Source organism: Mastomys coucha, unplaced genomic scaffold, assembly GCF_008632895.1.
Source record: "Mastomys coucha isolate ucsf_1 unplaced genomic scaffold, UCSF_Mcou_1 pScaffold14, whole genome shotgun sequence".
In the NCBI taxonomy this organism is placed as follows: Eukaryota; Metazoa; Chordata; class Mammalia; order Rodentia; family Muridae; genus Mastomys; species Mastomys coucha.
In genome coordinates this window covers 42,196,845-42,222,570 of record NW_022196896.1, presented here as the reverse complement: position 1 = coordinate 42,222,570, position 25,726 = coordinate 42,196,845, and the positions used below count along the sequence as shown (strand labels likewise).

Sequence of the window (25,726 nt, the reverse complement as noted above, 5' to 3'; positions counted from 1 at the left end):
CCCCCCCCCCCCCCCGCTTTCTTCCAGCTCCCATCCCGCTTATTACTGTAAGTGGCCTTTATGCTGCTTTTACAGTGGTAATTCACCATATCGTGTCCAATATTCTTCAGAAAATGAGGAGAAACAGTCTGCACCTTCCAGTTAAGTTCCCAGGAGTAGGTTATTTACGAGAGACTTGTGTGGCCTGCTTTTCCTAGCATCACGACCCTTTCTATTGTCCTTTCTCATGTCATTCCACATTCTCATCTTCTTTTTTAAAAATAATTATTATTTTGAAGTATACAGTTAATATGTTTGGAGTTATTTAAAATTTATATTGAGAAAAACGTATTTTCACTATTGCTATAGACGAGCATCTACATAAGGCTGTTAAATTGATTGTTGTTTTATATCAAACAACCTTTATAATACTCACTTTATTGTTATAATATTTTATAAATTTTAAAGAATATGACAAAAAAATACCCTATCAATATGTACTACATTTGTGAATATGTACATCCAAAAAAATCAATAAAGTTTCAAAATAAAAAAAATTATTATTACCATTATCATTATGGGGCATGCATACACAGTGTGCGCATGGAGGTCTGAGGACTACTGAGTCTCCTGTGCAGACAACTTTAATTTGTAGAAGTTGACAGTAAGTCAGCTATCACACGTTATCTTTCTCCTTCCAGCCTTCAGTGGGTTCTGGGAATCAAAGTGAGGCTGATAGGCAGTAGTGACAAGCCCCTCACCCTCTGAGGCATCTCTCTGGTTCTTCCTTTTAAAAAAATTATGAACCTGTAGTAATGAGAATAAACTTTAAATATATAAATTAAATTGTATCTATAGTTCCCATCAAAATAATTTGATTGGTAGTATTATACTAACTTTTCTTATTTTTTCCTATAAATTTATTTTCTTCTCCAACTATGTTTACTAACAGTTTAGATAACTTGATAAATATTTGCATGCTATCAAATTCAAATGTTTTATATATATTAAGAAAACCCTTAGAGGGTGCTCTTTTATTTCATAACCTGACCAAGCCCAGAATGTCAGTATTACCATAAGTGCAGAGGCTAAAGTTCAAAAGCAGTAATTAAGTAACTTCCCAGGTCCTGAAGACATGGTATTTAGGTATTTCAAAGCAAGATGCACACCTGGGGTGTGCTCTGACCCACAGCATTATGCAAGATTTAACAGTTTACTGGTGTGCTAGAATGGTGCCTGCCATTGGCGCGTGCTGTCCATGAATACCCCATACACTCACGCCCCATCTCTGCTTTCTGACCCCTCCTCACCTCGCCTCACCTTGGTCTCTTGTCCTTTCTCTCATACCTAGAAGACAGGCATTTCAGTGATGTTATTATAGAGCACCCTGTGTAAACTCTGAATATATTAACCTGTGTTGTAGTAACAGAGCAGATACCCCTATCCCATGGGTAGCCCTTGCTGAGAAGCCCAGCCACCCTCCGAGTAGCACAGTTGGTGGCCACTTCAGGACACTCACTCTTCTGAACCCAGTAATGGTGTCTTGGGACCACCAGAAAGCCAGATTCTTGTTTTCCAGCCAGTCTATGCCAGCTGTACTTGTTACTATAATTGCATATTGATTTTGAAGTTTGAATTTGAAAACATGTATTTCTTTCTATTAGAAATAAGATAAGTCATGTGGACAAAATTTCCTGCTAAGTGGGGACATGTAAGACAAGTATAATAGACCAGGGGGAATGATTTTGTTTTAGGTAAACAGTGAAGAACCACTCTTAAGAGCTTAGTAGGGGTGTGTAAAGATGCACGCCTGCAGTTAGTGCTATGCAGCCTGAAGGGGAGGGGCCTGAGTAGAAGGCCAGGTCTCTCATAGCTCAAATACTAGTCAGTAGTCAAAAGGCGGCAACCCTTGCCCCCAAAAGGAAGAACAACCCTTAAGTCATTTTAAATGAATGAAAATTGGAAATCCTAGCCTCTTCACTACAGGTTTGGTTTACACTGGGAAGCGCTGAGAGAACAGTAAAGATGGGTACCCATGCTTGTGTGTTTATGATGAAATGGCTAAAGTCACAGGCATCATTTTCTATAATTATCTTTCATAACTTTAGTATTCTTAACCAGCCAATTACTATTTCTGATTTTACAGGGAAAGCTTTCTATTTAGAATGAGCCTGGGACATCTTGGTGTGTCTGAGAGAATGCCTAGTAACTCCCTTTCTTTAAACTCTACTGTCTACAACAGTAATGGAGTCTTACGTATTGACCCACTGGATAGTCCTAAAGTATGTGTGGATTTTACACAATGAGAAAAGAAAGAACCCATCAAATGATGAAGTAAGCCTTTACTAAATTAGATTAAGACAGTAATTTCTATAACACATTCAAGTTTATAAACTTGTCTTTTTCAGTGATCATTTTGTCCTGAACAGATCACTTTAGTGCCCATATTACAGTTAAAGTTGAGGGACAACTGGATCCCTCCTCTCTCTGCCATTTGAGTGCTAGGTTTGAAGGTCCTGGCTGGATTAACTTTTGAGTTCTAAAATGTCCTGTGTGCCTTGCTCGTGTACAGAACTGTTCTCTTGGTGCCCTGGTTTTTCCCTGTGTGCAGTGGTGGTGAGCTTACACAGGAGAAGGTTTGAGGGCACTGCTTCCCTGTAGGAGGTGCTCAGCCAGTGTCAGTTACTGAATCACACCTGAGTTTGAGTCCAGCATGTCCTTTGGTATCTGTGTGACTGAAGTTGCTTTGCAAGCAGGTCAGAGAAGTTATTAGATAACCCACAAGGTGTATATGTGTCCATCCCAAGACATCAGTCAAAGTGAGATGTGCAAAGTGTCTGTGTGCAACCTCTTCCCTCCTGATTGAGTGTCAACCAAAAAGCCCCAAGAAAAGAAGTTGCCGTAGGGTGAGGGAGAGCTTGATGGAAGCTCAGGAACAAAGCTGATTGCCTCGGACTGCAGGCCTTTGTCATTTTAGTCATTTTCTCACATCAACTGAGAAGGCTGTTAAGTCTTATAAAGAAATTACAAATGATAAGAGTAAAGAATGATCATTGAGTTTACCTTTGACAAGTTATGAAAGTCTAACATAAATCCTATTTCTCTGTTCTTGGTTTGCTGATTTCTTTACAGAGTTTATACTTAAGGCTTTGGAGCAAATTGGATTTTAAAATGTTAGCTGGAAGCAGGCACTCACTTGCAGTGGGGAGAGAATGGCTTATGGGATGCAAGGAGTGGTGTTCTTTCTGTGTTTTCTTAACTGAGGCCTTATTAAAAATTGTCTTGCTATTTCTGGCTAGATTCAAAGAGCCCAGTGACTGCCTGCACTTAGGAATTTAGCCTGTGAGGACTCAGAATGCAGAAACTGGGCTCTAGCCAGTGAAGTCATACTGGATATCCCCTAACCCCCACCCCACACCCACCCCTACACCACTTACATATTCTGCCATGTATTTTGCCCGTGAGGCATTGGAGGGTGGTATTTCTTTCTCCCTCTTTAAGAAAGATGTAGACATGAAACTGTTACAATGTAATATTTGTGTTGCCAGTGAATAGGAGTGAAGACATTATTTGATTATAGCAGTGCACGTTAAAGAAAGAGCCACTGCCTGCTTCTGCTTAGTGTGTTCATTTCTGTCTTCCCAATGGCATCTTGAAGTGTCTTCCACTAAAAAAATGTATGAGTATTATTGGCTTTCAGACAGAAAGTAAACTCTGTCCTCTAGTTGCTATCTAATAGAGCACTCTAAGGCCATTTACAAAGTAAATCTAAGAGCAACGCATTTGGGGAGGTAGAGTTTTTAGTGTAAACATTTGTTGTTTATACAGTATTCTTACTCTTGGTAGAAAGGATCTGCATGCAGAAGGTGGTTGCCACTGCCATCTCCTTGGAGAGTGCTTGGATGCTGTGTTGTCTTTAGTCCTGGCAACTGCTGGTGCTGTAGTATCGAAGTCATTTGCTACTGAGGTTGTTGTGTGCCTGACTTGCTGTTTCTTTATAAAGACAAATAAATGTACAATATGTTACTGTAAAGGAGTCAGGTTAAACTGAGGCTCTGCTTCCAAATAAGATGTCTTTCATCATGCTTTCATTAGAAGTGACTCTTGTAAACGTTTGTAAGCTAACCGCTGTCACTGTGTACAGTGCATGTACTACTGTGCAGTTTGTGAGTCTGAACATGTAGGTAACTGTGACAGCCATAGTGTTGTTTAAGATGAGGTTAAAAGGATTCCTGTGTTTTAATAAAAATTGTAATACTCCTTGCAGGAAAGTAACACCTCAAATAATTTGAAATACTATATGGTACCCTCTCTGCATTTGCCGTACGGAAGGGACAGCGTGTTTTTTTTCTGTGTACTTTCACCCCACATCAAGTACATGTCTAGTTTTGCTTCAGTTTGGTTTGTATATGTCATGCTGCTTTGTTTGTGTGAGCCATAAATATTTTTACATAATCTGTATATTTACTACATTAAATGAATGTTTATTTAACTGTTGGGGCAAAAGTTGGAATCTTATCAGAGTACTGCTTGCCTGGGATAGTTCTGACCAGTGACCACTATTTGGAACCAGGTTATTTCCAAAATGTTTGTCCTCTTCCCCTTTTCTTCCCAGGACTCACAGACAACAGGTCTGCTTTGTCCATTCAAGTACTAGTTACTATGTTTCCTTAGATGTATCAGAGAAGGCCCAAGAATTCAGAGTTTGTATAATAAAGAGATCCTCCTCCATGGACAGTGTAGGTAGATCTTGAGGGAGGGACTGGTGGGAATTGAGAATCGCTGTTTTCACATGACTTGATAAGCTGGGGAAGCACAGTGAGTTTCTAAGCAATGGGATCTCCTTCAAAGAGCAGATATGGAGAATGGTCTTTTATGTGTACTAATACGTAAACATTTCTCAGCGTTCCAAAAGGTTGTCCCCAGCACTTAGACAAGCAGGAGAATTGGGAGTTCAAGTCTGGTGTGGGCTACAGAGGATAACCCTATTTCTGAAAACCAAGAGCTGGAAGAGTTCTTGCCTAGCACTCTCAAGGTCCTGGACTTGAGCCCTATCAAAAAAATTGTGCAGAATCCAACTACTATTATGCATCAGTTTTATAGATCTTCTTAAGTGAGACCAGAAAGGTTGGAAAGACCTGGGCTGAGGTGGCACACACCTTTACCCCCAGTACTGTAGAGGCAGAGGCCTGCAGATCTCTGTGAGTTTGAGCCCAACCTCTACAGATTGAATTCCAGAACAGGCAGGACTACAGAGAGATGGAAAAGCTATGACTACAGGAATTGTTTCACCTCTCCGTGTGCATGTGTATCTTCTCTGTCCCAAGAAAATTGCCTTGTGAATTCCATCTCAAAGTCAGGGACTTACCAGGGGGCTCTCTCACACTATTATATATATTTTTTAAGCTCAGAAAAGGCCTGGTGCTTGGTCGAATATGGATTTAAGCAAGCATGTTATCCTTTAACTGAATTTGTTCAGCATATAGTAAATCTGGCAGTTTTACAGGCCTTGTTTGGAAGATGGCCTATGCTGATAAGAGATAAAGTGCACATTATCACTTGCAAGAATTCTGGATGATTAACTCTAATGCCATGAGGCTGTTTTGCAAACAACAGCTTTGGTGCCTCCTAAGTTAGATGGATGTGCTCTGTGGACAAAGACTGTGTTCTTTAATTGACTTGAGATTTGACATTTTATATTGCTTTTTGTCAGTTGCTGAGAACTCGGCTATGGGCAGCACGTTCATCCCTCTCAGATATTGCTACTTTTAAATGCTGAAGCTTGCTGAATTGTGGCTGTATCCCTTCCTCCTCCTACCAAGTACATCCAAACTGATATGGAGGGATGGAAGGACAAGCCTTCTGTCACAGTGAGAGTACTGCCATTGTGTGACTATTGATAACAAGACCGGCAAATAGAAACATCTCCAGGCTTGTCCTTCACGGCTCCCATCATCTGGTAAAAACTGGTTTGCCCTCAGTAACTCTAATTATGTCAAATTTTAGTTGTGTCCCAGTCAGTTTCTGTAATTTACATTGAAGTCTTATATCTGAGGGTGACATTTTCGAGAGCTTTAATTTCATGGAAATGTTGAAAACATGCAGAGATGCAAGATCTATTTTTTTTACCCACTTGCAGAATGTGCCTTTACTCTTTCCCATTTCATACCTTTACATTGGACATTAATTTACAAAAATATATTGAAACTCATCTCTATGTATTTTATTGTGCTGTTAGATATTCTTCTGTAAGTCTGAAGTCAATCTATCTTATCCATCTCACCCACCTATGGCACCTTGGCCCTGCCTCATGCTATAGGGAAATGCTTGCATGTGCCAGACATGCCTCCTATGGGGTGGAAATGCCAGAGCACCTCCTGTCTGAGAGATCCACGGAGCATTTTGGGACCCTCACTACTGAGGCTTACTCAATTCTCTAACTCACTAAAGAGCAGGTCACAAACTTATGTGTTTCAGGACAGCAACCATGTCTGGCAGCCTGTCCTGCTGCTCCTTGCTGTCCACCCTCCAAGGGATAGGTCCTTAGCCCTGCCTGGATGATTGGCAGGAATGTGAGTGGGCCACTGTGGCTTATTCCCAGGTAGCTGGAACATGGTCAGGCACCCCTCCTTGGTGTGCTGCCCTTTGTGATGGAGGCTGGTGGAGTTGTCTGCTTAAGAGCTGTAACCCAGGAAAATTATCTGGAAAAAAAAATGATGTATTGTGTTCAATAAGTAGAAACTTTTATATATTGTGAAAACACAGTAAGTAAATTCAAGAGGAAACAAATGATGTTTTAATGGTACAAATGGAGTGTTTTCTAAGTGAATCTAGAGAAGGTACAAGTATGATACAGCAGTGTATTCTGGATTTTAAACTGTTCTTACACTAGAGTGCACACATTCTTTTTTTTAATATGTATGTATGTATGTATGTATGTGAGTACACTGTAGCTATACAGATGGTTGTGAGCCTTCATGTGGTTGTTGGAAATTGAATTTTTAGGACCTCTACTCACCCCGGTCAACCCCACTCGCTCCAGTCCTCTCTGCTCGCTCTGGCCCAAAGATTTATTTATTATTATACATAAGTAGACTATAGCAGATGCACCAGAAGAGGATGTCAGATCTCATTATGGGTGGTTGTGAACCACCGTGTGGTTGCTGGGATTTGAACTCAGGACCTTTGGAAGAGCAATCAGTGCTCTTACCCGCCAAGCCATCTCAACAGCCCCAGTGCACACATTCTTGATTGGCTCAGCCTCTCAAGTCTGGTTGTTGCAATGTGCTTGTCGGCTGCTTGTGTGCTTTCAGTTGATACTTTGTGAATATAAAGAAGAATTTAAAGCAAGTGTTCAATCCCAAATTAACTCTCTGTGACTAGCAAGCACGCACTTTAATTGTTGAGAGGTTTCTGACCTTTCTGGTAGTATGATTTTAATATACATGGTGATAGTTATGTAACTCTTATCGTCAATAAAGTATCATCCACACTGTGTTTTGGATTTTGTTTTTGTTTGCTTTTGTTTGTGCTATCTAGTGAAGGCTGAACTTTATAATTTTATATTTTTACAACTTGTTGGCAGCTGATTTTAAGGAATAATTACCTGGACCATTTCTTGGAAGATTATTAGGTATGAAGCTTTCACTTTCATGGTCATGAATGAAACCTTGGGAATTATGGCTCAGAGAAAATGAGGAAGAATGGATGTTTGTAGTGTGTTGTCACTCCCTCCTCTAGTCCTGGCTCCCCATTCCTCTCTCTGTAACTCATCCATCCCCCTTCAACCATCCCACTTCATCCCAGCTTGTATGGCACTCTTGGATCTCAGTGTGGGAATGTATTGCAGCACTGTCCCTGAATTCATCTCCATTTGCCTTGTTTGTGTCTTGAACAGCAGTATTCTCTCTCTGTTCCCCTACCATGTCTATCTACAGTAAGAGGAAGGCAGGCATTATATACTGAAGCAATGATCATTTTGTACACAGAAGCCCTTGTTGTTTAGATCTTGTGACTTCTTCCACAGGCCTCTGCCTGTAGTGGATGAAGAACAACTCAGCCATGACAGGCAAGGCAGGAAGAAGTATAGGAATGACCCCTTAGCAGTGACTTGCTAGTGAAGAGCAAGAGTCCTCTCCATAGAGGCCAGACCTTGCCCCTTCCTCCTCTCTAGGCAGCCTGTGCTGTGGACGCCAGTGGTGTGACTCTATCTTACAGAAAATCATTAATGTGCAAGTAGCAGATTTGAAGGTCACATGGCTTGGGCCTGAATGTTAGCCCATGGCTACTTAGCAATATAGAATTCATAGTCAGTTTTGAATCTGGAAATTGGCTTTAGTACATAGCATAAATTAAGTGAATTCAGTACTTATTATCAGGCAGAAGGTAAGCATAGAGCAGGACCTTGGGACTTGGTTACATTGCTTCCACCCACAGGAAGCTGTGGCAGCGGTCCTCAGATTGTACTTTCCATGTGACCTCCTGAACTGAATGTGCCATTGGTGCCCCTCCCTCTTGCTGATGCTCCCTAACAACAATTGGTTCTGTAAAACATGTGACTCTCAAAAAAAGGTGAGAGAACAATTGGCCCTACTGCATACTTGGATCAGAACGGTGGCCAGAGGAGTGTGTGTGGAGCTCTGAGACTGGGGTCTGGGATCACACCCAAGGCAACCGAAGACAGTTGGACTGGTAGGTGGCCATGAGGCCCAGGCTTCTCCATGGCTTTCCTTGGCCAACCTTGCTTTTGCTGGTCCTCCCGGTCTGTGCTGTCTTTCTGGGGCTCCTGGGCTGCTACTGACCTTGTCTTTTCACTGCCTTTTCCTAATCTATCCAGAGTAAAGAAGGGCAGCGGTCATTCAGGATGAAGAGTGAGCATAGGGTTGGATTTCTAGGAATGAAGTACCGTTGACTTTGGAGTTTTGGGGGGCCTGTTTTCCTTTGCTGAGCATATCCTAAGCCCCTTAAATAACTTATAAGTGAATTTTTCTCAGAACCTGTGATAGGGCCTTTGTGTCTTCTAAAACTGTCACTTTGTCCTTGTGTGTAAGTCACATCATGGTGGCCCCAGTGGTGTCCAGTATGAGGACACTGGGTCTCTTTTCTGTGTGTCCTTTTCAGTTTCTTACAGAAAGCAATTCAGCAGGCAGAAGCTTGTCAGGGTCTTCCTCACAGCCATTCTAAAGCCCACTGGTGATTAGACCTGGACTGCCAGAAATGGGAATCCAGCAGAATGGGAGACAAGAAGCCACCCTGCTAGCTTAAGAGCGAGGGGAACTGCCCTGAGAAGAGGAGGGAGGAGTTGTGAGGTTGAAGGAGGAGTCTTGAAACTTGAGGGAGACAGGAAGGACCTCCATTTTGGAGGCCTTGCCACAGCAAGGGAGTCAGATCTACCTGGCCAAATTCGGAACCCTTTATAAAAGTGTTCCTGCCTATTTCCCCAGACTGTCTGTCATTGAGCCATTGCAGCACACACAAAACATTGGCCAATCCAGAACAGACTGGGAGGAGCACCTTGCAACACCTGTTATTTCCCTGGTGCAAGAGCACCCTGGAAACCAGAGACGAGTCAGGCCCAGGCTGGCGGAGAACAGCTCGTGGGATTGCTGAGTCTCTCCGCCTAAAGAGCCTGTGCTCAGTGAGGTGGAAGGGACTGTTCATAATATTAACCTTTGCTCTTGCTTAGCCTTTAAGTGGACATTTATCCAAACCCCGTGTTCGGAACTGCGGTCAGGTGTTTGATTGAAGTGGAAGTTCACTTCGTTGGCAGAATGGTGTGACTCTTTCTTCACATCCCTTTTCCCACCTGTGCTCTATTTTAGTTGCTGATATGTGTTCAAGATGAGTGGGATGGGAGAAAACACCTCTGACCCGTCCAGGGCAGAGACCAGAAAACGCAAGGAATGTCCCGACCAGCTCGGACCCAGGTGAGCCTATCGTTGACCAAAAGACCCAACCACCTTGTCAGTTTTCGGTGTGCTTCTTTGTTTGTTGTTTTCGCATAGACTTTACTCTCAGCATAAATACTGTGTTCGGCTTTTCTCCCTAACGATGGATCTTTCCGCACGTGACAGCTGAAATCTGAATATGCAGGTTATTAACGATGGATCTTTCCGCACGTGACAGCTGAGATTTGAATATGCGAGTTATTAACGATGGATCTTTCCGCACGTGACAGCTGAAATCTGAATATGCGGATTATTTGTAGGACCTATTCTTTTTAAAAAGAAATCCCACCATATGCATTTTTTTACTGCCCTTGTGTATTTTACTTTTATAATCAGTTCGTTGCTGCAGTCTTTGAGTTTTCCACATTTTTTATTGAGAATAGAACATCGAAACAAGTAAATTTTGTAGTGAAAGATTTGCTATTCGTTTGATATGACATGAAGTGTTCAATCCAGTTGTTTTTTAGTTAAAATTAAATTGTGGTTCTTCAGTGGATAAAACAAATACTTTTAAAACAATTTGGCAGTATCATAAAGGCAATTCGGATCTCAGGATTTCCTCATGGTAGTAGTGTCTCTGTGTGCAGAACACTGTAAGTGTGAGGTTACTCATTTGTGCCCCTGCTTAGATTCATAAAGGAGCAAGAAACAATTTTTGCAGAGAATATTTTAAGATGGCATGTGGCCTGGAACACAGTGCAACTGTGATAAACAATGAGGTTAGTATTTTTAAAGGCCTCCTAAAATACTGAGGCACAGAGCCAGTTATGGTAGTGTAACCTCTAAAGTCTGAGGCACGAGGAATTTAAGACCAAGCTGGGCTGCATAGGAGTTGGAGGGTGACCTAGGCTACATATATAGTTAGATACTATTCCAAAAGATGCTGTGGGAGAGAAAGGGCAAAGTTCAAACGATGTTTATGGAGTGTACTGTCCTTTATATTGAAAAAAATAATTTGGAGAGGAGGGGGCATATGCACTTGTATTTTAGGGTAACCAGGGCACAGTGATGGTTGCTACCTGCTTGGGTGGATTAGAACCGGTGCCAAGGGAACCAAAGATGGAAGAGTTTGCTGTTGCTGTGATGAAACACCACAATCAAAGCACGCTCGGGAAGTGACAGTTCATTCTGGCTCCCCACTCCTGAGGAGTAAGACTTCATGATGGCGGGAGGCAGAGCAGGGTTGAAAGAGCAGGAAGCAGAGAGAGCAGACTAGATGACCAGATGTAGAGCACCATACCTTCTAAGCTTCTGTTTACAGGGCCACCACCTGGGGATCAGGCATCCAAGTAACTGAACCTTTGGGGGACATTTCTCATTTAAACCACCACAGAGAGAGATTCTTTTTCCAGACTTTTAATATTTTCAATCCTGTAAATGTTTATTATTGTTGTTGTTTTTGTCTTTGTTTTTGTCTTCCCAGATAGGGTTTTTCTGTGTATCCCTAGCTGTCCTAGAACTCTTTTTAGACCAGACTGGCCTCAAACTCAAATAGATCCACCTGCCTCTGCTGAGATTAAAGATGTGTGCCACCATGCCCAGAACCTATAAATGACTTTTAAAATTAAATAAAAACAATGCTCTAGACTGTGTGATTAAAAACAGCAGGAATGTGGGTTAGAAAAAGTTACCTAGGGAAGTGGAGAGGTTGGAAGAGCCATGGTTTAGGCTATTCCTGTGGTGCTGATCACAGTCTGTCTAACTCCCTCTCCACACCCAGCCCTCAGCTTCCCAAGGACTTCTTGGTCCACTCCACCTGCTGCTAGCTCCCAGACTTCCCTTCATGCTTTAGTGCCCCTCTGGGGAGAGAGGTTCCAGAGGCCACGCGGTCTCTTACCTGGGGCTCAGTTGTGGTGGCAAGGAGGGAAGCCCTTCCTTGTGGCCTCTCAAGGGTCTTGTAACTCAGTTCCCTTTCTCACTGACTTGTCATTTATCCTATCTTTCCCAGTCTAAGAGAAAAGCGGGCTAGAGGAGGAGCCATGAGAACTGGGCTCTTCCAAGGCCTTCTCTCAGCCACCTCCTCCCTATGACTTTAATAAAGTAGAACAGCCCCAGAAGTGAGGCCTAGGTCGCACAGGTCCCCTAACCCTAACCCTAACCCTAACCCTAGGTCCTCTTCCCTGCACTGCTATAGCTCACTGGATGATCTTGGGCAAATCATGGAGCCACTAAAAAGGGAAAATTATGTTAAAATCTTAGGTTTATTAATTTAGGAAAATAAAACTGATAGATTCCAACATGAGAATCCTGAATTTGCAGTTAATGTTTTGTGTTAATTTTAAATTGATATTATATATAAATACATATAAAAGTACAGAAAATTAAATACAGAAAACTGAACAACTCAGCTTCTTCCCTTGTTTTGGGGTCATTTAATAGACTTCTGCGTGGAAGCAAGTAATTGTATTGTTTTCAAGAGGAAATTTGGGAGTTTTGTTATTTTGTCAAATTCATATGAGAAGATTTTGCCAGTTTTGATCTTTTTCTCCACTCGCTGAAGTTCAGTTGAACTCTGAGTACTTGTATTTGCCTGTCGTTGGCATGGCCAGCTAGCATGGATCCCTGGGTCACTTGCACCATAGACAGCTAACGCGGAACCCTGGGTCACTTGCACTTTGCTCTTAGCTTAGGACTGTTTACCTTACCTGATTGGATCACAAATATTCTAAGGAAATCTTTAGGAATTACAGATTTAAAATAAAAATCTAAAAGCCTTATAGAGATTTATTTTTATTACCCTTTATGATTACCAAAATAAAACAAAAACGTGATTGAAACTTATGTGTCCAATTATAATTACATTAATTAACTGTAACTTGCTCCTTCTAAATTTACCTTAAGTAAAAGTTGACTCCTTACTAACTCTTTGAAAACCCCCTTCTCTGTCCATCAGTGAGGTCAGTGTTCACCCTGTAAAGCGCTGCTCTAGGTACAGGGCCATCCTGCCCCTTGCTATGGTGAGGCTGGAGATAATCCATGACATAATCCCACAAAAACAAAAGAGAACCAGAGACCAGGGAAGATTTGAATGTTTAAAACATGCAACAAATTACTCCCTTGGTCTCAACTGCTTTCCTGGGTAGGCAGCTTATTGTCTGTGTTCACATTTAAAAGAGTTTAGCAGTTTCTTTCAAATAAGTAATAATGCCTCATTTCTTCTTAGCCCCAAAAGGAGCACTGAGAAACGTAACCGAGAGCAGGAGAATAAGTACATCGAGGAACTTGCAGAGCTGATCTTTGCAAATTTTAATGATATCGACAACTTCAACTTCAAACCTGACAAATGTGCCATCTTAAAAGAAACTGTGAAGCAGATCCGCCAGATCAAAGAGCAAGGTAAGAGTGCTGGAGCAGTTTCTGTGCTTCTGCGTGTGTGAAGCCCACGAATCTATTTCTTATGCTTAAATTATTGATGAAATGATGTCACATTACCAGATGAATTCGATATCACTTGCAGGGTTTATAAACAGGCTTTATATAAAATCCAGCCATTGCCTCAAGACCAAGGAGATGGAGGTGAACTCCCCCACATCCCCAGAGTTTTGGCTGGTATAATTACAAATGAGGGGCTACTCTTCCATGTAACCCCCAAAGGAGGAAGCAAGGAGCACCTCCTGTTCCATCCAGTTAGCCAACAGGCCATGCTTCCGGGTTAGAATCTCACACCCCGAATAATGGAGCCAGTAAAGATTCCTTTATGAAATCAAAGACATCCCGTGACAGCTTTCTTTCTGTGGTTTTTCTCTCTGCAACCCTCACCCTACCCCCTGAAATTGTCTTATACTTCCCTCTTGCTATTTTTGCCTATGGAAAAAAAAATAAGAATATAATAGTTTTTTTGGTTTTGTTTTTATTTTATGTATATGAGTACACTGTAGTTGTGAGCCTTCATGTGATAGTTGAGAATTGAATTTAGGACCTCTGCTCACTCTGGTCAACCCTGCTCGCTCTAGTTGGCCCCGCTCACTCCGGCCCAAAGATTTATTTATTATTATACATAAATACACTGTAGCATCAGATCTCATCATGGGTGGTTGTGGGCCACAATGTGGTTGGTGGGACTTGAACTCAGGACGTCTGGAAGAGCAGTGATTGCTCTTACCCGCTGAGCCATTTCTCCAGCCCAAGAATATAATAGTTTTAAAAACATATTTGACTTTGTAGTGCCAAAAATAAATTTAAGGCATGTCTGAACAATGCTCTGTTGCTCGGGCTGGTGCATGCTCTGAAGTGCCTGCACACTGACGTCTTCCAAGGTGTGAAGATGATTATCTCTCAAAATGCTTTAGATGAATTCTGTAATTTATATTTTTTTAAACTATTTTATTTTAAAATAATTTTTTTAAAAATTAATTTTTTAATAATTTTTTAAAATTATTTTATATAATAATTGGAAAAAACAATTTCAGGAAAATTATATCTTTGTCTTTTTAGATTTCAGAGCCTCAAACTCTGTTTCCTGCAATGAATCATAAAACTTTACCTCTTAGCATCTAAGAACTTAAAAATATATACAGAACATACACATTTCTAATATCAACCCACTCTCAAGGATGTCTTTAGTTTCTCCATCAAAATTGTCCTGCTGTAGATTTCAGCAGTCAAGGAGTTGCTTATTCTAACGCCTTTCAACACCCTCCATTCCCCAACCCCACATTCTAGGGTTTATCAGGTACTGTTAATCTCAGCTTGGTAGGTTCTCTCATTGTGACATTAGTGAATGGATCAAATAATATCCCTAGAACTGGTAGGAGAATTGCTACTTGGCATACGCATAGTGCAATGGAGTCCAAGCTTTGATCATGGTAAAAAGTGTTAGCCTGCTGTTTCAGGTCTCTAAAAATCTTGAATGGTTCTATTTTGTGAGCATTTCATATTAAAAGTTTGATGTTTTAAACAGTCATACACATATTTTCAATTACAATGAAGGTCTTGCACAACCTTGGTAAATCCCCCTTCCAACCAAAAAACACGTTAAGATGTGTCACACTGGGCCTGTGCCATGGCTTCTCTGCAGGGTTCTGTCTTAACACACACCACAACCACCCAGAAGCAGTGATATAAACACCCCGACGTACAATTTGAAAGACAATGGGTTTTGAAACGAGAAGAAAAAGTTAAATGCCAAATACAGAAAAGTTAAATACCAAGAACAGAAATATGCTTTTAAGTTCTCAAGTAACCTAATGCTTTAAGAATATTCCTACTTTAATAATTTTTAGTAATCACATCAGACAGAAGCTAGGTATGCTCCAGTGCCATGGAAGAGTCCTTTGAACCTGTGCAATAGGTTTCTTTTCTCTCTCTGCAAGTCTTCTCAGATATAACTGAGCAGTGACCACAACTGGCGCACATATCGCTCTTGCACATCAGTGTCACCCAGTCAGCCCACTCTTGCCATGCATGGTAAATGTGGTAGGTGTAGTTTTCTTTCCCACACTGACCAGACACTCCTCCTTCAGGTGGAAAACAAAGCACAGGTAGCTGCCAGGGGGTACTACTTTGCTTCCCAGAGAGGTTTCGAGAATTAAAAATTGAAAACTGTTTTCTTAGGGTCAGAGAACTTTGTGGGATGGAGCAGTTGGAGCCACTTTGATTTCTGTCTGCAGCTGATAGCCAGCCAAGGTTCAAAAGTACATCATGAGTTTAGGTTGAGCCCTGTCCTCTCCTGTGTCTTCTCTGTCCTGAACTGACCCCCCACCAGTCAACATAAATAAACCCAGCCACTGCCTTTGCACCATTCCCAAGCTTACCTTGTATCTCAGTCAGTCACACTATCAGCCTAAATAAAATTACTTTAGTTGTTGAGGAGAAAATAGCCATGATGATCACTAAACTTGTGTTTGGCTCAGAGAAGGTAAGCTGTGTCTCAAGTAGGTCACTAAGGACCACTGAGAAACCAGGAGAGCAGGGCTCATCTGGAAGGGAGGCTCCAGGTGTGTGAGGGCATTAGCTATGTACACGCATCATGGGCTTTGTCCCTCAGCTCTCCAAGCACCTTGTAAATTGAGGAAAATGGAAAGAAATGTTAAAAATGGCATATACTTCAAGAATTTGGAGGGGGAATTACCAGGTGTTTAAATTAACTATTGCTTCAGACACAAAACTTTGAGGCCCACTTGCATTAGATACTTTACTCTGGCCAAATGTGGTAATACTTGGGAGGCAGAGGCAGGAGGATTGCCACAAGTTCAAGTTCAAGTTCAAGCCTGGTTTATATGTATCCTAAGCTGGCCAGAGCTACATAATAAGACCCCCGTCTCAAAGAAACCAACATCTAGGAGCAGACACTGGAGGCAGGCATCCTGAGATGCAAAGCAGGGCTCTGAGAGCAAGGGTTCGAAGCTACTAATCCGATCACTGTTCCATTTGGAATTCCATTTGCCTTGATGACTTCTGTGGCCCACAGTCACAGAACCTTAGCTGTTTTTTAACAGAGGTCGTAACTGCTTAAGACCTCATGCTATGTCTAAATCCTCGTTGAGGGTTTTCAGTGGCAGCTAAAACTTTGTATGCTGTGTGCCTTGCTTATCTACTTAACACTCCGAACATGGAGAACAGCAGATTTCCTGCTTTCTCTCCTCCAGATGGAAAACTTGAGCTATGGGACAGTTAAGTAGCAAAATGGCATGCTCTAGAGGAGATACGGGTGGGATCCTGGTAGCCTGGCTTCAGAGCCACCCTCAGACCCAGCACAACTTGTTAGTATAAATATGACATTTCTTTGTATTCTATTGTGCTGATGTTTAGAGTCTCTGCCTTCCTCCATAACTTAGAGTGAGTGATCTGATGTAGCAAATACACACTTGGGGAACTGCTGTTGCTAGACTCTACAGAATGCTAAAAGGAGAAATATAGATCTTTGATTTTGGATTACTATATCCAATTTCATTACATTTAGCAGCAAACATAAATATTCTATACAAATATTTGGAGTACAAAAAGGCTGGCAAGTAGAGGGAGGTTTAAAACTAAGAATATTTCTGCTGTCCTGTTTATATGTGTTACTCCAAAGTAGTCACACATTGTTTTTCAAAAATAATTAAAGTGAGTTTGTCAATGTAAAGTGAGTTTGAAAATTATATTAGTTTGTGGGCATGGTAATGTAAGCGGGAAATCCCAGCCTGTGGCAGAAGGACCAGGTGTTCAGGAATTCATAAGGAATTTGAGGCTAGCCTGGGCTATATGAGACACTGTCTTTTAAAAAAAAAAATCACTGAAATACATTTTATTGCATTGCATTTGGATTTATTAGTTAGTAGAGAATCAGTTTCAAACTTTTGTCTCACAAAGTTAAACAAAGATCAAGAGTCATATATAAAGTGTTCAAGAATATATTTCAAAAGAATATGTGTTGATATACATGTCATCTCAATTTTTCATCACAGTTATTCTAGTGATAACTATGGTGTTGACTTGAGAATGTGGGATTCTAGATTGCTTCAAACGTGAATTTTATCTGACAGGATAGCATCACAAAGTGAAGAAGGATCTGGAGGAGGAGGGCCAGTGGCTTGGTGGAATCAACAAAGTTAAGCCAGGTCTAGAGGTGCAGGCCTTTACTGCCATCACTCTGGAGCCAGAGGCCAGTGGATCGCAGTCAGTTGGAGGCCAGCCTGGTCTTATGTGGTAATTTCTAGGACACATAAGGCTCTGTCTCAGAAAAATATTTTGAATTATGCAAGTCAGTTGTTAAGCATAGCAGTCATTAATAACCATATGGATGTGGAAACTGGTACAATAAGCCAAAGTAAAGAAAATGGCAGTGTTTCTTATCACTCTGCTGCGATGCTCTGTGATGCATGAGAGGCTGTGCCTCTGCCTTCATGGCTGGCATCCTGTCTAGTGGACCTACTGTTCCCGCTCCCACACCTGAGGTCAGTAATGTGGCATGGTTACACTGAAGTCCACCATAAGGAGAATAGTCCCGCCTCAGGACTGGGATGCTCAGTTTGTGATTTTTTTTTTTTTTTTTTTTTTTTTTGGTGGCTGTCGTTCTAGAGGTAACAGTCAGGGAGAGCACTAATATTTTACTTCCACCATCTTTGGTCTGGCAGCTGGCACATGAATGCACACAACCTGTTAGACAGCAGAAAGTCACTCATGGATGGACAGTTACATTTATGAATATGATGTAACCATTAGTTCCTCTTGTCTTACTCATTAATTTAAATGGAAACTAACCACAGGTCACTACAGAACAAGAATTCAATAGAAGTGTTCTCTGAGAGTCAAGTGGCTGCATGTTTACAATGAGAGTGTATATGTTATTCTCATTTGTAAATTATATATGCACTACTTACCTTTTACACCAGTGAAATATGCCTTAAACATTGTGTTGCACCCCACACGGTCAAAGAGCTGGCTTTAAGCATTTGACAGTCTGTCACTGAGAGGGAACTGTAGATGAATCAAAGTGGAGACTATGAGCTAACAGAGTTTCTTAAAATGTGGGGGACGGAGTCATGGAAATGACCTAACTGTAGCACATGCAAGCACAGCGCACAGCTTGTACTTCCTTCTTGTCCAGTCTCTCGTGCTCCTGCTAAGTGCACAAGGCTTAGGGTAGGAGTTTAGTTATTCAAAGTCAGTGTAGTCACTGTCACAGATGTCGCCACACAGCATGAGCATCACAACTGATGGCAAATCCCTTTCACTGTGGGACTGTCTGGAAGTAAGGCTTCGCATCATGGCTTATATCCCATGTGATGAAACCTTAGGGCATAGGGCGAGTGCCTGCTGCAAGGGCTGGCTCAGCTGACCTGACATGCAACCTTAGGGCATAGGGCGAGTGCCTGCTGCAAGGGCTGGCTCAGCCGACCTGACATGCAACCTTAGGGCATAGGGCGAGTGCCTGCTGCAAGGGCTGGCTCAGCCGACCTGACATGCAGTTGGCAAGCACCTGGAGGCGCTCGTGCTAAGAGTAGGCTCAGGGTTTTGGATTGCCTGTCAAATATGACACCTCAGTATTTGGAGAATGATGGGAGACTACAATGATATGTACTCTTAACTTTCTTTTTAAGTAGAAATCACTTTTACACTATACACAGTTTAAGTCTCAATAGTTAGCTTTTTTTTTTTTTTTTTTTTTTTTTTTTTTTTAATCCTGCCAACTCTTAAAAATACTGGTGATCTGTAAGTGGTCAAAGTCAGCCAAATGTAAACCTGGGCCAACAGAGAATATTGTGTAAATAGACCAGCTTGTGGTCAAATCTGATGGGTTGCATAGATTGAAATCACCAATACATCCACCCACTAAGAGTAAGGACTTTATTTAAAATCCAGTGATTCAGTTATCTCTCTTTAATAGACCTCATGCAGCTTTGCTAACATCTTGGGATCTTTATTTCAAAATCTATTAAGAGGGGATAATAATGCCTGCTTCATAAAGCCCTTGTGAAAAGTGAGCTTATAAAGCTTTACTTCATGCTTCGCACATTGGATGATATCATTGGCAGTAATTTCATCCTTTACCAATATGTCTGACATCTATGCTGGAGAAGATACAGTTAACCTGTATTTTCTCACAAAGGCCTCAGTGTAGGTAAGGAAACAAACAATTCTTATGTCTTCTGTATGTTATCATTTTAAGCCTTAATATTCATTTCATGTTTTTTGTTTTAGTTGAGGAATAAGTATGTAAGTGTTCGGTGCCATAGATGAGACTTGTTGCTCACTGTGCTGCTTGACTACTTCCCACCTGCTGCCCTGCTCTCCACCTGGGCTGGCAGCCATGGGGATCACGCTTTAGGAAGGTCTGAGATGTTGGCAATTTTCACTCAACACAGAAAAGAATCTGGCCCCTTGGCTACCTTTAAAGATCAAACACTGCTGTGTGTCCTGTCCCCAGAAAACAGCTAACTTCAGTAATATAACCAGTGTCAGTGGTGTATCCCATACTAGGTTGCTAATGAACATGGAGTGCTTCCCTGCGCTGCACACATCTCACACTCACACGGGGTGATGTTCATGCTGTTCATGGAATCTGTAACACTCAGTGAGCAGGGAGGAAAATCCTTGTCCTCCTTTCCTCATAGGAGACCTTCTCCCCATTGTTTTATTTCTTAAGTACATGGAAGGTTTGTCTTAGTTTGATAGCTTTTAGGTAAAAAAGATTTAAGTCATGCAGTGTACCCTAATGCTTTGGGATTTTAACACTCTGTGACATGACCTCTCAATCAAGACATCAGCTGGCTCCAGCAGAGTCTCTTGTTTCCATCTTACCTTGACAAACACACACACAGAGAGAGAGAGAGAAAGAGAGAGAGAGAAAGAGAGAGAGAGAGAGAGAGAGAGAGAGAGGAGAGAGAGTCTGGTAGGTTCTTCATGGATGCAGTTGTACAGAAAGCAAGGAGATCTTGCAGTCTCACCTAGGACCAACAGCAGGCAGGTAGTTCCCTGGCCTGTTGGTGGTGGGCTCCCAGCTGGGCACCTCCATGTACTTCCCTGCAGAAGGAAGCTACACTCATATTCCTATTGGCTCCAATCTGGTGCTGCCTCCCCGCATCACTCACAGCCAGAGCCTCTGCAGTGTCACCCTGATCTTTGCACCAGCAGCTCCTCCTCCTGGTAGCCCTGCCTCTCTTGACCAGCTTCCTCTTCTTTTCTTGCTGTGTCCTTGTGTGTCCTCCAGCACTGCCTTCTCCAAGCCTTCTGTTCCCCACTCCCCCTGAATCAGTGCTGTTTGTTCTAATCTCTCATATCTTTGTCCATCACTGCTGGCACCAAAGCTCTGTCCTTCTCTCCCACATGCATGCCATTTAACTGTCCATCCTGACTCCAGGTACACAAGGATGCCCCACAGACACCAAAAACTCCCACTTAACCCATTCCCACTAAGCCCATAGATACATTTTCTTGGCCAGTGTTTCTGCCTGCCTGGTGGAGCTTTGAATACCTGCTTTGTGCAGCCCCTGGCTCAAAGGCTGTGATAACAGCTCCCCTGCCCCGCTCTTACCTCAGTACTCTAAGATGTCTCTCCCATTAACTTTCTCTGCTTCTACTTCTAGAATCCAGCCCCATTAGCACCCTACAAGTAGAGTAGATTCATGACCACTGGTGGGGGAGGCTTTCAGTGAGGCTCCCTGTCTGTGCAACAGTAAATGTCTCTCGTGCTTTTGAGGCCTTCTTATCTGTCCTAGCATATTTGGGGGCAATCTTCTGCTCTTTCTGTCTGACCACCCTATTTCTAAGGCAGTCTTCAAACTTTAATGAGTGCTAAGCCTATAGCTACATGGCTTGAGTGCCACTGTTGAATAAAATTTACATTTCATTTTGGCTTGTAATGGAGCTTAAGCTAAAACGAAAACTCCACCAAGTAATTCCTTTCTACCATAACCCAAGAAGGAATGCAACTTATTAATTTTTATGTCCTTTCCCTTCTGTCTTTCTTACACATAGGAGATATGCAGGACTTAGAGAAAGTGTTCAAGGAACAAGAAATTCAATGTTTTTTCATTCTAAAGAAAATAGGAATAGCATGGAGCTAGCAGCGCTTAGCATGATTTTCTTGTCAGTTTGAACTACAGTCCTGTGTTATTGTCTGGGTGTGACCAAAAGCTATATCATTGCTAACTTCCTTAAACATAGTGGCTTCTCCTGCATTCAAACTCATGGCAGCTTCTCTTGTATTCACACTCAGCTAGCTATAAACAGCGTCTGTGCCTTGTACAGCCTTAGGCTTCGAGCACGAGCAGCAGAGCAGAGCACATCCAGCGGTTCATGGCCTGCTTCAGACAGCCCCTGTGGGAACATGCTCTCTCTGCTCTCCATCCTCTGCTCTAGTTTGCAAGCTTGTCCTAGTGTATAGCCTGGGCTTCTCCAGCAGGGTCTGCACCTACAGCAAAGGACACAGAGTCACAGCTGAGCAGGAAGTGGGAAGCAAGCAGGTAGCCAGGTGGATAAGGAAGGAAGGAGAAATAGAAATCCTTTTTAACCAAAAAGAGTACACAGGATTCTGCCGTGTAGGTGATATTTAAATAAACTCTCAGCCTAAGAATTGGAATTCTTTGTGGCCAAGGCTACTTAAGATTTATTTATTTTGTCTTATATGTGTGAGTGTCTTGCCTACATATATGTCTGTTTACCATCTGGGTAGATGGCACTCAGAGGGGTCAGAAGAGGGCATTGGATCCCCTGGAACTAGAGGTAAGGACGGTCATAATCCAATTCAGGTCCCCTACAAGAACAAGTGCTCTTAACTGCTGAGCCGTCTCTCCAGCTCTTACAATGTATTTTTACTTAGCAATATTAAGACTGTTATAGACACATGCACAGATCTTTATTCCCTTTTTCTTCCTCTAGAAAACCTGCTGTACTCTCTACCTCTAATCGCCATGCTCCTTCAGTCTTGGTGTTGTCCTGTGTGGTGTTAATGAGGCCAGCTGAGGGCCTCAAACTGATGAGTGACAAAGCAGAATTGACTACAGTACACTCTGCTGCTTTCCAGCACCTGCCTGGTTGTGGCCATGTTTGAAACTTCCTTGGTTTGTTTTTGTTTGTTTGTTTGTTTGTTTGTTTGTAGAGAGAAAATCATGTTCCACTGAGGAATTCCAAAATCAGCCCAAACACAAGATTCCTGGCGCTAGTTCTGCATGAATAGATGTAGTTTTACTTGTGTTATTGAGAAGGGATCTTGATGGTGCTTCCAAGTTCTCTGAGTTTACCCATGTCTAAGTCTCATCTCAGTTCGCATGGGTCATGGAGCCACGGAGGCTGAGGAGGGGTCCTGCCATGAGCGCCTCAGACCAGGCTAGAACTCTGTAGCTGCTTTCTGAGAGTCCCTCCCATCTGCATTTCTAACAGGTGCCTTCAATTCCTGATGAACATCTAATAACTAAGACAAAGTTATTACCTGTCCCTGCAGATGCTACAATGCTGATTGGTAGGAAGAGCCTCTTACGTCACCTCACTTTCGAAGTCCTGTTGCTTTGCCTTCAAAGCATTCTGACTTCTCTTTGGTTTCATGAGGAGCCTAAAGATAGGGGTACAGTGGTGTTCTATGTAACAGTCGGCACTGCCTGTCATGTCTCAGGTGGTCATAGTAAGTTGAGTGGACCCCGGCAAGTCTGGGGTGGGAGAAGAATTCAGTGACAGAGCTCTGGAACAGAAGGCACAGCGTGAGGCAGGGAAGGTGGGAAATGGGATGCATATAGTTATCAGTGTTCTGCAGATAACACAGCACTTCATGTGGCCATTTATGTTTGGGGGGACATAAATACCTGGAAATTTAGCACAGTTGATCACAAAGATAAGATACAGGACATAAAATAAGAGTTTTCTAAGCAAGAGAGACTTGCATGACATTAAAAGAAAGAACTTACTGCCCCTGTGCCAACAATGAAGCTGACATGTCAGGGCCCCACCCACATAGGCCTTCTCAGTGTGAGACAAGCCACATTTCAGTCAGGAGACACCTCCTAAGCGCGCAGATCGCTCAGATCGCTCTCCGCAGAGACCACAGAGGACGTGCTCCTGCTGTCCAAACTCTAGTGCTAATGACGGCTCCTCCCTCTGTTAGCCAGCTGTGAGCCCTGTGAAATGTGGGTTCATCTCTATACTATATGGGAATTCTGTGACTACCTGTCTTTAATTCATCTTCATCAAAAGGCAAGGGTCATCTGCCACCATGGAGGTGAGAGGCTGTCCCGGCAGAGTGCTTCCACTAGCCTAGGCTTTGCTCTGTTGTCTCCGCCTCCTTTGATCTGTATGATGCCCTGTAGAGTAAGTCTGCTTATTCTCTCAGTTTTACAGGAGAAGGCCTCCGGTTAGGGCTAGACTTGTCTAAAGCTACACAGCTAAGAGCTAGGACTCAGATCTAGATCTCTACCTAGTTCTAGTTCCCACGCCTGTGTCTCCAGGGAGGCTGGCATCCAGCCTGCCCTGGCGGTTTTGTCTGCTATTGAGAGGAAGTCTGAGGAATATTTCTTACAGATCTCTGTTTTAAAGGATAGTGTACACGTTCAAGGCAGGTCATGTTTTTCAGTAGCACAGACAGACATGCACGCACGCGACCATGATTTGGAAGCAAAGAATATCCCAAGAAAGAATGTTATGCAAAGGAGGGAAAAGAAAAGAAAAAAAACAACAACTTGGTATTCAGCCAAAAATAGTGACATTCCAAGCTTGTTTTAGAGTATTTGTTTTGTTTGCTATTAATTATAAAAGAAGTCTGTCTGTCTGTCAGGCTGGTGTTCTGTTGTCTTATCATGTTGTCTTTTCCATCTTACTTAGTAAGAAGCCATGTGCTCCATTCAGGAGCTGATAGTCACTGACTACCCCAGTACTCATTGCCTCACTGGCCAAAAGTAAAGAGCTGCATGTAAGGGCCCAGGCTAGACCACTGTGTAGCAGAGCCAGGGAGTGGCTCCATGTGGCTTCAGGTCCCTGCGCTTACACTGACGACCCAGGAGAAAGGAGTGGCCCAGAAAGAGTCTTCTCCTCCGGTCTGCCCTTTGAGCACTGTGGGCAGACTCAGCACTAAGTTCCACTGGACCTGTCCACTGCACAAGTGACACATTCTGTCCTGTGTGGAAAGAGAAAAGTGAAATAAATAATGCCAATATTGGCATCACCTCCTCCAGGCCTTCCCAGTGATGGCCAGTAGTGGACTTGCACAATTCCTAAGGCCATTTCTAGGTTCGTCTGTCTACTTCCCTGTTTGTCTCTCAGTACAATGAGGATTTACTATTTAGACCTGGCTAAGCAGACAGATGTGTGCATGCCATTACATTTTGTAAGCTTCCAAATGTTATAATTAGCTTATTACATAGGAGAAGGGAAGTGGCGGTGGTGAGGTCAGTCTGACAGGGCACTGTGGGTACAGGCAGGACAGTAGACCTCACACTGAGCCAGTGGTTGTTTCCTCATTAGCTGAGTCTAGACCTCCCCTTCTGCTATCTTCTAATTATTCTTTCAGTTCTTATTCAGGTTTTGACGGGTCCTTGTCAACTCTTTTTGTAACTGTCCAAAGATTACTGCTCCTAGTGAAAAGGAAAGGCAGATTCAACAAATAGTCAGAAGAGAAGCTGGACTTGGAGGAAGTCTTGGGCCTAGTTGTGAGTTACTCCCCAGGCGTTCTCTGAAATGTGAGTAAAGCTCAGCCCTGACCTTTGCCTACTTGCAAAGTAGTTCTTTTAGTTCTCTTCCCTCTCCCCAGGTTGGGGTTGAGAAGATTTTGTTGTATAGCCTTGGCTGCCCTGGAACTCACTGTGTAGCCACAGGCTATCCTGGACCCCCTTCAGTCCTACTGCTTGAGCTTCCCAGGGGCTGAGATTACAGGCTTGCACCACAAGCCTGGCTTTCTTTCCTTTGGTTCTTCTGCAGGAGAATCGCAGCAAGTCTCGGATTATATAAAAATCTATAAGAAGGAGCCATTTTCAAGGCACTTCAGGCCACTTCCTGAGAGTTCCGTTGCCAAAAGCTATTCCCAGGGAGGGGCTGGGAAGTATGGAGGAGGCCTCTGCAGTCTGCGTGTGGAGGAATCTCCAGTCTCGCCAACTGGTGTTTGTCTTGTAGTTTTGAAGTGTCACACACTATCTGACATGGAAGTTTGCAATCTCTAGCTTAGTGTTTTCAAAGCCTGGCCATTTTATCAATATAATAGTCAATAATCCAGTATAATTCAAAATGTGTTTACTGTCTATTCTCTGCCTATAGGACATGACAGTACTATTTCCATATATTTTAAGTATATCCATTATGAACAATTTAGTTTTTTTCTTGATGTAATGTTTGGGATGAGGGGTAGGGATTGTATAAGGATCCCGTGTATAGATCTGCAGCACAAGATCCGTATGTCT

The 25,726-nt window shown here is 42.6% G+C and overlaps 1 protein-coding gene across 14 annotated transcripts in view; it reads left to right on the top strand.

The window, feature by feature from the left end:
• The window catches only part of Ncoa2 (nuclear receptor coactivator 2), a 249,034-nt gene that overhangs the window by 149,692 nt on the left and 73,616 nt on the right, over positions 1-25,726 (top strand). For 13 of the 14 annotated variants that reach the window (XM_031366898.1, XM_031366899.1, XM_031366885.1 and 10 more), the window contains 2 exons: positions 9,801-9,905; positions 13,090-13,262. In XM_031366898.1, coding sequence (XP_031222758.1) covers positions 9,820-9,905; positions 13,090-13,262 — 259 coding nt within the window. In that variant the 5' untranslated portion in view covers positions 9,801-9,819. Of the gene's footprint in view, positions 1-8,538; positions 8,671-9,800; positions 9,906-13,089; positions 13,263-25,726 lie in introns of those variants that run through there. The other variant, XM_031366893.1, reaches the window with a different exon arrangement.